Below are 14,878 nucleotides of genomic sequence, written 5' to 3'. Positions count from 1 at the left end.
TAAATACTATTTTTCTATCACATTTCTGAGTTAGGTTCAACTTTAAATGTTTATAGCCTTCACATACGTGTGCACCACGCACACACATATTCTCTCTCTCACACACTCTCTCTCTCTCTCTCTCTCACTCTTTGGATATTATCAGAATAATGATATTTGAAGTTATGAAAATAGTATAAATAAGTTAAGATTGGGAAGATTAGCGAATAGTGAAAGAAGTTTTGTTACTGATAGATGTTAGTGATTTTTAAAAAGCTACTACCCAAGTTAATATTTTTAATTTCATTTTATTCTTTGATGGTTCATGCAGTGCATAATGCATTCTGCTCATTTTCACTCTCCATTAATTTTTCTTATCCTCACACTCCTTTTCTACAGAACTTCTTCCTAAGTCCCCTCCCACATTGGTGTCTGTTTTTTTGTTTTTTGGGGGTTTTTTTTGTCCTTTTTTTTTTTTTTTTTTTTTTTGTTCTTTTTTTTCGGAGCTGGGGACCGAACCCAGGGCCTTTGTCCTTTTTTTTTTTTTTTTTTCTAAAGTTTTGAAAAAAATCTTTTTTCTCCTCCAACATCCCCCTCCTTCTAGATATCCTGCTACATCCCTGGCCACCCAACTTTATGACCTTTCTCTCTTTAAAAAAACAAAACAAAACAAAACAAAAACAAAAATCAAATACAACCTTCTCCCCAAGCAATGCCAAAACTAGACAGAAGAGACAGAGACAGGCCTCAGTAAGTGACAGCTGCTAATTGACAGTGGCTCTAACAGTCATGTCTAGATGTGTAGCCTCATGCTCTGTCTCATGTAAGCCTTTTTTTTTTTTTTTTTTTTTTTTTTTTTTTTACAAATTACAATTTTTAATGAAAGTTCATATTCTACTAACCACTGCTCAGTATCTTATGCAGACTTATAATTTTTAGAATGTTCATTTCCTTATCTTTTTTTTTTTAATTAACTTGAGTATTATTTACATTTCGAATGTTATTCCCTTTCCTGGTTTCCGGGCAAACATCCCCCTCCCCTTCTTTATGGGTGCTCCCCTCCCCATCTTCCCCCCATTGCCGCCCTCCCTGCAACAGTCACGATCACTGGGGGTTCAGTCTTAGCAGGACCAAGGGCTTCCCCTTCCACTGGTGCTCTTACTAGGATATTTATTGCTACCTAGAGGTCAGAGTCCAGGGTCAGTCCATGTATAGTCTTTAGGTAGTGGCTTAGTCCCTGGAAGCTCTGGTTGCTTGGCATTATTGTTCATAAGGGGTCTCGAGCCTCTTCAAGCTCTTCCATTTCTTTCTCTGATTCCTTCAACAGGGGTCCTATTCTCAGTTCAGTAGTTTGCTGCTGGCATTCGCCTCTGTGTTTGCTGTATTCTGGCTGTGTCTCTCAGGAGAGATCTACATCCGGCTCCTGTTGGCCTGCCCTTCTTTGCTTCATCCATCTTGTCTAATTGGGTGGCTGTATATGTATGGGCCACATGTGGGGCAGGCTCTGAATGGGTGTTCCTTCTGTGTCTGTTTTAATCTTTGCCTCTCTATTCCCTGCCAAGGGTATTCTTGTTCCCCTTTTAAAGAAGGAGTGAAGCATTCACATTTTGATCATCCGTCTTGAGTTTCATGTGTTCTATGCATCTAGGGTAATTCAAGCATTTGAGCTAATAGCCACTTATCAATGAGTGCATACCATGTGTGTTTTTCTGTAATTGGGTTACCTTACTCAGGATGATATTTTCCAGTTCCAACCATTTGTCTATGAATTTCATAAAGGCATTGTTTTTGATAGCTGAGTAATATTCCATTGTGTAGATGTACCACATTTTCTGTATCCATTCCTCTGTTGAAGGGCATCTGGGTTCTTTCCAGCTTCTGGCTATTATAAATAAGGCTGCTATGAACATAGTGGAGCACGTGTCTTTTTTATATGTTGGGGCATCTTGTGGGTATATGCCCAAGAGAGGTATAGCTGGATCCTCAGGTAGTTCAATGTCCAATTTTCTGAGGAACCTCCAGACTGATTTCCAGAATGGTTTTACCAGTCTGTAAGCCTCTTTTTTATATTTGAATGTGGCATGTCCAAGTTTTTATTCTGTATCTTATCTATGGGGGTTATGAATTAAGTCATGTGACAGCAGAGTAAGTAAAATTTCTTTATTTCAGGAATTTCTTCCTTTCCTGCCTGATTCCTGCCGTACCTTGCACCAGCTTTATCTTCAGATATACAGGTAAAAAGGGGACTTTATGGTTCCTAAAGTGGGACAGTGTGACCCACTCATGTAAACATAAATGCTTATCTTAGCTAAAATATTTGAATGAATTTAAATGCTTCAGTAAAGTTTTACCCGCTTGTTTAAAATACTGGGAGATGGACACTTTTGAAGGATACAGTCCATGTAAACTTTGCTTGTTTTTAACTAGTTCCTTAAAGTGACAAATAATTGGTATGGTGATAACTATCAAAGCATTTTTGTATGAGTGCGCGCGCGCACACACACACACACACACACATACACACACACACAATTATATGTATATTGTATTTCTACATTTTGTGTCAGCATAATTCTATTTTGATAGGCCTAGAATTAACTTGGAATTATAAAGTTAATTTGGAGAAGTTTTAGCAGCAGATAGAACACAATGGACAGGAGGACAAATGGCAAATTAAAATCAAGTCAGCAGAGTTACAAAGACTGAACAGATTATGAAGGGCATGTAGGATAATATAAAATAATGTGACACACATATTAGTGGAGATTCATAAGAGAATGGAGTCTTTAAAAACTGACATGCCTAAATGTTTTCATAACTTTAAGGGTTTGTCTTGTTTTGTTTTTAGCTTTGTATAGGTTAATGCTGTGAGGTGATACTCTTTTATTTGTGGAATTCATCTTACTAATGAGAAAAACTCATGTTTTAGATATAGTATTTTAAACGTTATCCTTTTAAGTTTTTACTAGGAACATTTATCTCTGAGGAAGAAATGCAGAATCAGATAGACAATGGTAGATGAAAAGACATTGCCGAGACTCAGGAAGATTTAATAGAAGGGCACGGGATAGTAGAAGAGCCTTTCCTCATGATATTTAAGGTAGTTTTATGAGCTGCTCTCGGGGTATGCACATGCCGTGATGTGGGTTGTGTGTGTGCATGTATAGAGTTCAGAGGGCAATTCGAAGTGTAGTTCTCTCTTTTTTTTCCACCATATGGTCTTGGGGATCAAATGCAGGTCCTTGGATCCAGATACAGGTACCTTTATCCACGTAGCCATCTTGTTGGCCATAAAGTTTTATCATAGCTTCAGTATAAAACAAAGCATAGTTCTCAGTTCTACATCTTTTTTTTTTTTTTGGGTTCTTTTTTTCGGAGCTGGGGACCGAACCCAGGGCTTCCTAGGTAAGCGCTCTACCACTGAGCTAAATCCCCAGCTCCTCAGTTCTACATCTTTTTCCAGATATGCTCTCATTTCTCACTACATTCCAATCTTCAAATAACTTCTTCAGAGAACTTCCTGTTCATTTTCTGTAGAGGAATTTTAGTCCAGCAATATGGTTGTTCTGATCTAAGTCTGTGACTGAAATGTAACATGCCCTTAGTATACATCTTTAATCCCTCTGGATGCAATTCTTTACATATATACCATTAATTCCAGTGACATGTAATTGAGGGTCAAAGTGAAGAATCAGAGAAAGATTTGACAAAAGAATCAGAGATAGAATACACCCAACTCTCCATTCCCAACTCTGAGGAGAGGAGCTATTTAAGAGCATGCAAGAAAAGGGAGTCAGTCTTTTCAGATATTGGGCAGTCAGTGCAGTGGAGTTTGTTCATGAGTTCATGCAGTTCAGTGCAGTCGGCAGAGGTAATTGAAGCCAGAGAATGAGAAGGAGCCAGAAGATTAGAACAAATTGCTAGAGTTAGTTTGAGGCCAAGTAGAGCAGTTCAGTCAGAAGCTGAGAGAAGACAGACTGAATCAGTCAGCTTGGAGAAGAGCTTGAGCCAGAACAGCCGAGTTGAATCAGCCAGCCAGAGTTCAGAGAGAGATAGAAGGGCTACGCTTATTCAACACTAAGCCTTCAAAAGAATTCAGGTGAATAAAGGTTCACAATTTTCCTTGATTATTTTTTTCTTTATAACATTTAGTTAACATTTGGTATGTTATAGTAGACCCCACAATTCATGAGGAATAGATTAAAATACCTACAGTCGTTACCAGAAAGATAAGTGGTACTGGTTTCTCTACTGTGTTTTCACATACATACATACATACATACATACATACATACATACATACTTTCACTAGAGTTTGCATGTAATAAAAGAGAACCACTATAGTATATTGTAAGAATTATATGAATTGGTCTGTCTGTCCATAAATATTTTACGTTACTGTAGTTACCCTTTCGATGTGAGATAGTGAAGTGAGGTGACTGACAAATCATGGTGACATGGTTTTAGGCTACTATATAAAAGTTCCTTGAAAACTTGTACTCACATACATCAGCAGTGAGCTGATAACTGAGAAGCCTAGAGAAGTCTGGCTAATATACACAGCAGAGCTATACTGGACAAGGGATGTCTCATCACAGTTGGGGTGGAGCAGGACAGTTGTGAAACTTCATCATGTCACTAAGAACAGCACACAACTCAAGAATTGTTTTTGGGTTTTCTCCCTGTGTTGTTGGGGTTTTTTGTTTGTTTATTTGTTTTTTTTGTTTGTTTTTCCTTTTCACTTAGTGTTTTTTTAGACAGTTGACTTCAGGAAACTAAAATTATATAAATATATATATATATATGGGGAGACTGCTGCACAAGTTTACTTTTTTACTTTCTGTCCCCTCATTAAAATGTAAAACCATGTAAAGGGCAGTGCTTTCTTACTCTGTTTAGTATTACAATAGTACTTTCTTCATAGTGCATGCTGCTGCATAGACATTTAGACGGTTGTGAAATTGTGCACAAAAGCATTTGATTGAAAACATATTTAGATGCTCAGTAGTTGTAGTTCACGTCTGCTTAACTTCACCAACTGTATTTTACTCATTTATTCATTCATCTTGACAATCAGACGTTTTGTTAACCAATTACCTATCACAGAGGAAGGAATACAGGATTAAGGAGGTCAGATGAACAGAGTGACACAGATAATTGACTATCAGTGAGAAGTGCTTCTCTTTGTAACACTAGAAAGAATTCAGATATTTGTTGGGTTCATTCTTTTAAATAATGTTATGTGTTAGACAGTTTGCTTATAATTGCCACATTTTTACCATAATTAGTATGAAGTAATTACAAAAATGTTGAGTACACATTTCATTTCACATAGATTTTGGTTGAAGTTTAATTTAAACTCCGTTACTGAGATATTTCTGTGAAAACCTTGTTAAACCCTTTAGTTGTATATTATTTTTTCTTAAAAAAAGCATTAGCTTCTAAGAAAAAGAATTGATTTTATAGTAAATTCAGCATTTACTTATTTTAAAACAACTATTTTACCTTATTTTAGTTAAATTAATTTATTTACTTTGGTTTGTTTGATATAGAGTCTGTACTCTGGCCTCAGAGTCTTCCTGCTTTGGCCTCCTGAATGTTGAGATTATGAGTGTGAGCTATTAAAGACAACTTTGCATAGAAGTAACTAAACCAGAATTTATCAGTCCTATCTTTTTTTTTTCCTTTTCTTTTTTTTTTTTTTCTTTTTTTTTTTTCGGAGCTGGGGACCAAACCCAGGGCCTTGAGCTTGCTAGGCAAGCGCTCTACCACTGAGCTAAATCCCCAACCCCAGTCCTATCTTTTTACATAGATTTTTACTAGTTGGTTTGTTTATGTTTACGTGGTTTTCTAGGACACCACCACCAAATGGTATTAAAATACTTCAAAATAGTACTAGGAAATATTTTCTCTGTAAAATTATAGCTGTTACTTACTTTCTAGATCTTGCTATCTTTCTGTTATCAATTCAGTATTTTGAGATTTTTCCTGTAAAATATGTACTTTGCTTTCTTAGGGTGTTCTACTGTGACATGAGCTTGTAATACACATATGTAAATCTAGAAGATGGCTATTAAATGCATAAGCTTTTTCATCTTTCCAGCAAGTTTCCTCCATGTCTGTATACTGCCAAGATTTCCAAAGTACAGCAGGAGGAAATAGCAGGCACTTTCCTTGTGGTACTGGACCCTCTCCTCAGTCAGCTGCTCAAATCCCAGTCTTTTGTACAGACAGTTCTGGCTAGTAAACTCGGTAAGCTTCAAACAGATCTAAATCATCTCCTCTAATATGGCTTGTCAGAAACTGTTAGTTTTCTTTAAGCAGTCACTTGTTTGGGTTACAAATTTTATTTAAAATTTATTGACTTTTATTGAAACATCATTAAGTCATACCTCTACTTTATGTATATAAAACTATCAAATTTCTGCTGAAAATATTTTGGATATGTTGTTTACCCATTTGTTTTAACTTAATATATGACTTCATTACCGGAAAGATCTGCCCCATGAACTGCAGCTCCCACAAGTCCTCCTCCTGGTTGTTGTCGTGGATAAGCTGCCCTCTCAGCCTGAGGATGTACAGACCCTGTGGTGCACAGAAGATATGACTAGGTAACATTTTATTTTTATCTAATCATAATACCAGTGGCTTAGGGGTCTTTAACATTTGAAATGGCCTTGAATTTAAGTTTTAGCCAGTTGTGGTATGCGCCTTTAATTCCTCCTCCTCAGGAAGAGGCATCAAAAGAGCTGTGATAGACACTAGACAGTGAGTGTCTCCTGGAAACACCACTTGTCTTCACCCTTTCTAAGTTGTTACTTCCCGGATTATTGCCGTGCTCCTAATTCTTCATCCTTCCCCTTGGGTGGTCTATGCAAACTGGGATGACCAAAAAGTGAAGTAATGCTCAAACTTGTAAGTTTTGCAACCTGTTTGATCAACTCGATACCCTATTCTTCTATTTAATAAAAATGTATATAATATTTTTGTTACTTGAGAATTTCATACATGCATACAATTTATTTTGATCATGTTTACCTACACATATCACCCATAAATTTCCCTACTTTCCTACTCATTCTCAACTTTGTGTCCTCATGTGTTTTTATAACCCACTAAAGCCGGTTTATGTTATCCATATTGTCTTGTGTGTGTGGCCGTCAAGTGGAATATGACTGACACACTTTTAAAGGAGACTGAGTCTGTCTCTGTCTCTGTCAGAAGGAAGGCATCCACTTAGCAGTAGCTCCTCAGGAGTAGGGACTAACAGGATACACTGTACTCACACACCCCTCCTGTGCAAGGGACTAAATTGATCTTTTAATTAATTGGCCTGACTGGTTTCACCTCCCTCCTCCCAGTCCTCCTTCCCCCTTCCCATCTACTCCTCCTTTTCACTTCACTTTATCAACCAGCCTTGCCATATCAAGTTATATCCACTTGCCTACAATTTCATGATGTGATTGTTTTTAATAGCTCAGTAATACTCCGTTGTCTAATTGTGCCACATTTCCTTTTTCCGTTTTTTGGTTGATGGACATCTACATTGTTTTCAGTTTCTAGTTATTATGAATAAAGCTGCTATGAACATAGTTGTGCAAGTGTCCTTGTGGTACAGGGAACATTCTTTGGGTATGTCCAGGAGTGGTGTAGCTGGGTCTTGAGGTAGATCTATTTCCAATTTTCTGAGAAGACACTAAATTGATTTCTAAAGTGACTGTAAAAGCTTGTATTCCCACCAGCAATGGAGGAGTGTTTCCCTTCCTCCACATCCTCACCAGCATGATCTGTCACTTGAATATTTGATCTTAGCCTAAGATAGAATGTCAGAGTTGTTTTGATTTACATTTCTGTGATGGCTAAGGACATTGAACATTTCTTTAAGTACTTATCAGCCATTCGAGACTCCTCTGTTGAGAATTCTCTGTTTAGATTTGTACCCCATTTTTAAAATTGTGTTATTTGGTTAGTTGAAGTTTAGTTTCTTGAATTCTTTAAAGATTTGCATATCGGCCCTATATCGGATATAAGGTTGGTGAAGATCTCCCAATCTGTAGGCTGCTGTTTTGACCTTTGATGGTTTTTCCTTTTTTTTTAACGGAAGCTTTTCAGTTTCATGCAGTCCTATTTATTAATTGTTGATTTTAGTGTTTAAGCTGTTGGTGTTTGTATATTGACCCTTATGCCAGTGTATTCAAGGCTATCTCCCACTCTCTCTCCTATCAGGTTTATGGATTTGTGTTGAGGTCTTTGATTCACTTGGACTTGAGTTTTGTGGAGAGTGATAAATAGGGATCTACTTGCATTCTTCTCTATGCAGACATCCAGTTTTAGACCAATGCCATTTGTTGAAGATACTTTCTTTTTTCCACTGTATAAGTTTGGCTTCTTGACTTCTTTGTCAAATGTCAAGTGTCCATAAGCGTGTGTGGATTTACTTCTGTGTCTTCAGTTCTCTTCCAAGGTGATGACATGCCCATTTTGGAAAAGTTTTTCAAGAAAATTTTTGAAAGATTTTATGGCAGTAAATATATTTTATTTTCAACATTTTAATGCAAATTATTACTGATTTTTATCTTTAGACATTTTGATTCTCTAAAGTAGCCCTGTGTATGACATTGTTTTACCTACTATTCCTTGACTTCTGTTAATGCTGGGATCCATGTTCTTAATTTTCCTGTAGGATGTCCATACTCAAAGCCATTTTCTATAATTTTGGGCAGTTTTCTGGTGAACTCTCTCTGCCTGCTCATTTACAAGGAGTGAAGGGTAAAGGACAAGCCGAGGTACCTGTCACTCTGTATCAGCGCATTTGTGTGCATTTGTGTACATTTGTGGCTTCTCTTCATCCCACATTGTTTCCTGAGCTGGTAAGTGTGCTACAAACTTGATAAAGTGCAGTTTACACTTTCTTCTTTTTTTTAATCGAAATTATATTTGATATGTAGGAGAATGTATGAGAATTAATGACTATTGTAAACCTCATTTACCTCAACTTGTACATTTTGTCCTTTTGTCCATCTGTGCATTAAGAGATAGTTATTCTTGATTCATATAATACTAGGTCTACTATTTACCCTAAATACTTAATAAAACATTTTGCATTTTACACAGGGAGGTATAAGAAAATCCTGTGAGAAGTGGAGAATCTGAAAAGAGCTAGTTGTGCTAGTTATGTTTCTGTTGTTATAATAAAAGGAAACTTTAAAAAGTTTAAAGTACTCTTAATACAGACAGTCCATATAGTGGTGGGAGTTATGACATTAGGTGGCCAGAGCAGGAAGCTGAGAGATTGCATCTCAACTACACACAAGAAACAAAGCTCTTTGAAAGAGGAGCAAAACTGTAAACTCTCAGTGTCTCCCTCCAGTAACGTCCTTTCTCCAGCAAGGCTTCATGTCCTAAAAGTGCCATAACCTCTCTTGACTGTGTCACTAACTGCAGACCAAGTGTATAAATAAAAGTGTATAAACCTATGGGGGACATCGTTCATTCAATCCACTTATAGTGGTTTCCTTTTCATAAAAAGTAAGTAGTAATATGTAATGCTGGGTCTGTTAACGATGGTTTTATTTCTAATGGAATTAGTTGGTAAAAAGATTGAAAATATTTTAGGAAAAACTGCCATATTGCTTGAAAGCTTTTAGCGATGGTCTTTGTATATTACAGGGATTGCGTTAACACACTGAAGACTAGCTTCTGTTCCCCTCAGCTCAACACAATGAGTACCATATATTAGGTCCTCAGTAGATAAAGAAATAGTCCCATAGTTCTTCTAGAGTTGCATATAGAGCGTGTAGGTTTCCCACTGAGGATCTTAGTAAATATGATACTGCTTTCTGAGTTAGTGTGAGAAATACAGTATTTATGTTTCATGAGCATCTACCTAGTAATAAATTGAAATTTATGTTTTTTTCATTAGGATGCTGCTCTATTGAATGCTGTGCTTAGTACTAATATGAGTACCTCTTTGTTAGCGATGGATGTGTGGTGCTTCCTTGCTCGGTAAAAATAATCTCCTATCAGAATTGGATTGGGTTGTAGTAGTGACCAACAGTAAATAATTTTAAGTTCATACAAAAGCTGTTTTTTTTTTTTTTTAAAAAAAAAAAATGATTAGATTTCATGTCACTAAGTTTGGAAACAGGTATCTTTGTTTTTTTTTTTTTAATGTACAAAGTAAGTGTTGGGACAGTTCTCTATATTATGTTCTTTGGTGATGGGTGTATCCAATTTGAACATGCCTAATTTGAAGTCCAATATGTCTAAAAACCAAAACTTTGAGCACAAATGGTTATAACAATGAAAAGTTATATTCCTTGAAACTATTTAGCTTCTAAGACTACTAGTAATATTAAGTAAATATTGCCTTCAAGTTATGTATATAGTCAATTATAAAAGATAAATAAGTTTAAATACTCTAAAATATGGTAAAATCTAAAATCTGAAACACTTCCGGTATAAGGCATTTCAGAAAAGACATTTCAGATCCTTTATCTGAACGTGTAATAGTTCACATGTCCTCACCAGGGTGTTTCTGTCTCCTTGCACTTCTGCCTAACTGGAAACTCAGTGCATTTTTTAATGTCACAGATATGGGACTGCTGAGCTTGGTGCACACCATGTTACATTAGTGGCTCATCTGGTAAGTAGAGTTAAATGGCCTGAAACACTTAAGTTTGTATGTTTTCTTTGGAGATATATTTTTGGATGTTAATAAAAATGGTAGAAATAATAGCTAAATTAAAAGCTAATTATTATTAACAGCTAATTTAATGCAAATGCTAGTATAAAAATGTAAAAAATCCCAGTGTGTGAAGTGTAGAAATTTTCTCATTTTCAGACTTTTAGAGTTCTGTTCTTTGTTGTGGTGAAAAAAAGACTAGTTCAATTGAAAATATGTTTAAAATATACAGTGAAAGTGAAAATGCTGTGGTGTTGCTGGCTAAGTGCTCATCTTTCTAATATAACTTGAGAGGTCTCTATATATTCGTTATATTTTAGTCAGGATGGTGTGAAAGGGATTCAGTGATTATGATCAGTGTTCTTAGGAAAAGAAATTAGGGTTGTCATCGAGTACAAGCATACATGGACTCAATAGTTTTTATCTTTTTTTTTTTTTTTTTTTTCTTTTTTAAAGATATATCTATATGAGTACACTGTAGCTGTCTTCAGAGACACCAGAAGAGGGCATCAGATTCCATTATAGATGGTTGTGAGCCACCATGTGGTTGCTGGGAATTGAACCCAGGACCTCTGGAAGAACAGTGAGTGCTCTTAAACACTGAGCCATCTCTCTAGCCTGGTTTTTATCTTCTTTTAAAAGATGTATGTATATGAGTACATATACACATATATTTTATATGAGTACGATATCTTCATGCACACCAGAAGAGGGCATCAGATCCATTACAGATGATTGTGAGCCACCATGCGGTTGCTGGGAATTGAACTCAGGACCTCTGGAAGAGCAGCCAGTGCTCTTAACCTCTGAGCCATCTCTCTTCAGCCCTGTTTTTTAATCTTTAAAGGTGATTATTTTTAAATTATAAGATGTGTTCGTAATTTAAAAATATGAAGTGCTTATGACCTTTTGTCATTGCTTTTATCCCTTGCTTTTGAGATGGTCATCTCTGTGCCCATCCACCCTTTGTTTCTTAGTAGTTACTGTGTCATATGTTTCTGCATTTTCCTTTAATGATCATATATTCCAACGATGAGTAGCATAACCTGAACAGCAGACTTTCACATCTCTATAGCTCACGACCTGGTGTGGAAAAGCCTAACATATCTGGCACAAGAGAGTGATCTCTCATATGCCTTATATCGTAAGTCTTTGTTACTTATTTTTTAGATTGTATGTGTCTATGAATATATGGGGAGGTAAATGCAGATTTCCACCAAAGCTATAAGTATCAGATCCCTCAAAACTGAATTACAGGCAGTTTTCAAGTGGCCTGATCTAGATGCTGGAAACCAAACTCGGGTGCTCTCCAAACTCTTACTGCTGGGCCAACTCCAGTTCCTCTTAATTTGTATTTTTGAGACCAAGCTATCTTCCCCCCCCCCACCCCCCCTGGAGCTGGGGACCGAACCCAGAGCCTTGCACTTGCTAGGCAAACGCTCTACCACTGAGCTAAATCCCCAACCCCTGAGACCAAGCTATCTTACTTAGTCTAGGCTGACCTTAAACAAGGTGACCCTCCTAAGGGCTGGGTTACTTTATAGAAGCTAACTCAACTTTCTCTGTACGTGACTGTGCTTACATCTTCAAAAGTTACCTAATTGGTTTCCAATAGCAGCATGGACACACCAAGCTATCACAATCAGTAATTGCGATGTTTTAGTGTTACAGTGCCCCTTCTCATTAAAGCAACCAAGTTTCCTTGAAGCAAAAAAGTTAAAGAGTAGCCCTAAATAGAAATTTAAATTAGCTGTATTCTGTCTCTCAGAAAGAATCATTAATATTTTGGCATATAATTGTGTCTTACAAATGGACTCTTTGGTTGAAATCATTCTCTTCTCTCTCCTCCTTTGTAGATAAAGTCTTGCCCTGGCAGATGTGTTCAGCTCACCAACCTGTCTGTGCTGTTGAGGCGTCTCTTTTTCTTCATGGCCCCAGCCCATCAGGCAAGGATGTCTGTCGTCTGTGCCAGTGTTTTCAGTCAGCTGAGAGAACAGGGTTCAGACCCTCCCCTTTGTTCTGCTTAAATGTACTATAACTGGAGCATAAGTTAACATTGGTGCCTTGGTAATTACTTTTAGGTCTGTACAGATTTTGATAATCTTTTTTTTTTTCTTTTTTTTTTTTTTCTCCTTTTATTTTCGGAGCTGGGGACCAAACCCAGGGCCTTGCATTTGCTAGGCAAGCGCTCTACCACTGAGCTAAATCCCCAACCCCTAGATTTTGATATTCTTGCTTCAGGTTACAAATAATCTGATTCAGTCTTCCTGGAATAACTTTTTTTTTTTAAATATCTTTAAGCTAGCTTTGTATCTTTGTTTCATTTATTTATTCTGTTATGCTTTGGATGATGCATCTTAGCTTTTCAGAGTAAATAAACTTGATCTGTGAGGGGAATTACAAGTATGGTGAGCCTCAGTTGCTCATTGTTGTGAGGTCACCAAGCTTTACCGTGCTGAGATTCCTGTCTCCTGGGCCTGAGCACCCTTGTACAGTCTGGTAGATGGGCACAGTTTGTGTGTGTTTAAAAGGAAGTTTCTGAATTCTGATCAAACACAAGTGATGGGTTTGAATAGGCTCTGCAATTTGCTTTTGTTGTTAAGTACTTAACGTGATTCTGACATGGAGTCACGCTTGGAACTCACGAGATAGAAAACAGTTTGCCTGTAAAGCCCTTTGGCCTTGGCTTGAATCCCGAGTAAGAACAGTAATACATCATTAGCACACATCAGATTGGATATGTTTTACTAAAAACTGACACATGCTGAGATGTGTTTCTGTTTCTATGGGGAGAAAAAGTCGAATATATTCTATAACTCAGTCCTCTTATTTACTTGTTACCTGATTGAGGGAAAAGTAATATGCCTTATTTAAACATATTAATAATTGTGTGTTATAGTTTCACTTCTGTTGCTGTGATAAAACACTGACAGAAAGCAACATTAAGGAAAAGAGAATTGATTTGGCTGAAATTCCAGGTAAAAGTTTATCATTGCAGGAAGATAAGGCAGGAGCTCAGACAGCTAGTCATATCCCGTTCATGTCAGGGTCAGAGAAATGAGTGCACACATGCTTGCTTGCTTAGTCTTAGCTCAAGCTTTCCACTCTTCTCACAGTTTAGGATTCCCTGCCTCAGGAATAGTGAGTGCCTTCCATAGTCAGCTGGATTTCCCCATCTTAGAGACTTAATTAAGACAGCCAGCCCTACAGGCTAATCTAGTGTAAACATAACGTAGTGTAGATTCTGCCCAGCTAGCTGTAGCTTAGCTTAGCTGGACAAACAGAGGTAACCTCACATTGTGTCACTGTTTCTATGTAAGGTAAAAGGACCACCTTTCCATGTTAAGACCACAGGTATGTTTCCTTCTTAGTTTAAGGAGGAATTTAAATTCTCTGCATAGTGTTTCCTTACACGTCACACTTCCTGCTCTAATTGTCAGCTCTGTCAGTTTTAAATATTTAAAATGGTGTTTCAGCCTTAGGGTAGAGTCGTTTTGTTTTTCAAGACAGGGTTTCTCTTGTGTAACCCTAGATGTCCCAAATTTAGCTTTATAGACTTAGCTGTCCTCAAAGTCACCGAGATCCACTTTCCTTTTCTGCTGTGGGGTTAAAGGTGTGTGCCACCACTTGAACTCTTAAATGATCAGTCTTTGTAAAACCTGGACATTGTTAGATGTCATTTATTTTTTAATTCATTGATTCATTAAACTTTTATTCTAAGGAAGAATGGTTCTTGAACTGCTTTCTCTAGTCAACCAAATCATGGCTTTACTGCTATAAAGTTTAGTTTTACAGTTTAGTTTTTTGCTGAAGGCACTTATTATTATAATTGACATTCAGCTCCTGAGGGACCCATTTTTTCCACCAGTCTTCTGTCACAGCCGATGACCACACAATCCCTTGCTTGTTTTGTCAGTTAGAATTTGCTGCAAGTGAAATAGAGTTCATATATAATACAATACAAAGGTCTGACTGTCAAGTTAGTTGTATTGCTTTGGGCTTAGAAGGGATTTTTTTTGTTTAGTTTTTGATGTTTGAGTTTTCATATATTCAGTGAAGTTTAGATATAAATTGAATTACCTTATTTCAAAATACACTAGTGTGCTTTTTTAGTTGGGTTCTATAAACTTAGCAAAATTACATACATTATTTTTTCAACCAAAATCTAACTAAATAACTAACATTTAGATTATTGTTTGGAACGTTGGGTTTCTG

At 36.8% G+C, this 14,878-nt stretch overlaps 1 protein-coding gene across 9 annotated transcripts in view; it reads left to right on the top strand.

Annotated features, from left to right (window-relative positions):
* Positions 1-14,878, top strand: part of Firrm (FIGNL1 interacting regulator of recombination and mitosis) — a 43,942-nt gene that overhangs the window by 14,819 nt on the left and 14,245 nt on the right. For 6 of the 9 annotated variants that reach the window (XR_010056930.1, XR_010056931.1, XR_001840784.3 and 3 more), the window contains 7 exons: positions 2,149-2,213; positions 6,083-6,231; positions 6,476-6,590; positions 8,663-8,849; positions 9,902-9,984; positions 10,573-10,624; positions 12,520-12,609. Coding sequence is in view for 6 of the 9 variants with exons in the window: in XM_008769674.4 (XP_008767896.1) it covers positions 2,149-2,213; positions 6,083-6,231; positions 6,476-6,590; positions 8,663-8,849; positions 9,902-9,984; positions 10,573-10,624; positions 12,520-12,609 (741 nt within the window). In the remaining 3 variants the exon portion in view is untranslated. Of the gene's footprint in view, positions 1-2,146; positions 2,214-5,995; positions 6,232-6,475; positions 6,591-8,662; positions 8,850-9,901; positions 9,985-10,509; positions 10,625-12,519; positions 12,610-14,878 lie in introns of those variants that run through there. The other 3 variants (XM_039090973.2, XM_017598889.3, XM_063272542.1) reach the window with 3 other exon arrangements.

This window comes from Rattus norvegicus, chromosome 13, assembly GCF_036323735.1.
Source record: "Rattus norvegicus strain BN/NHsdMcwi chromosome 13, GRCr8, whole genome shotgun sequence".
Classification (NCBI taxonomy): domain Eukaryota; kingdom Metazoa; phylum Chordata; class Mammalia; order Rodentia; family Muridae; genus Rattus; species Rattus norvegicus.
The sequence above is the reverse complement of the archived record's forward strand: the minus strand, read 5'-3'. Positions and strand labels throughout refer to the sequence as shown.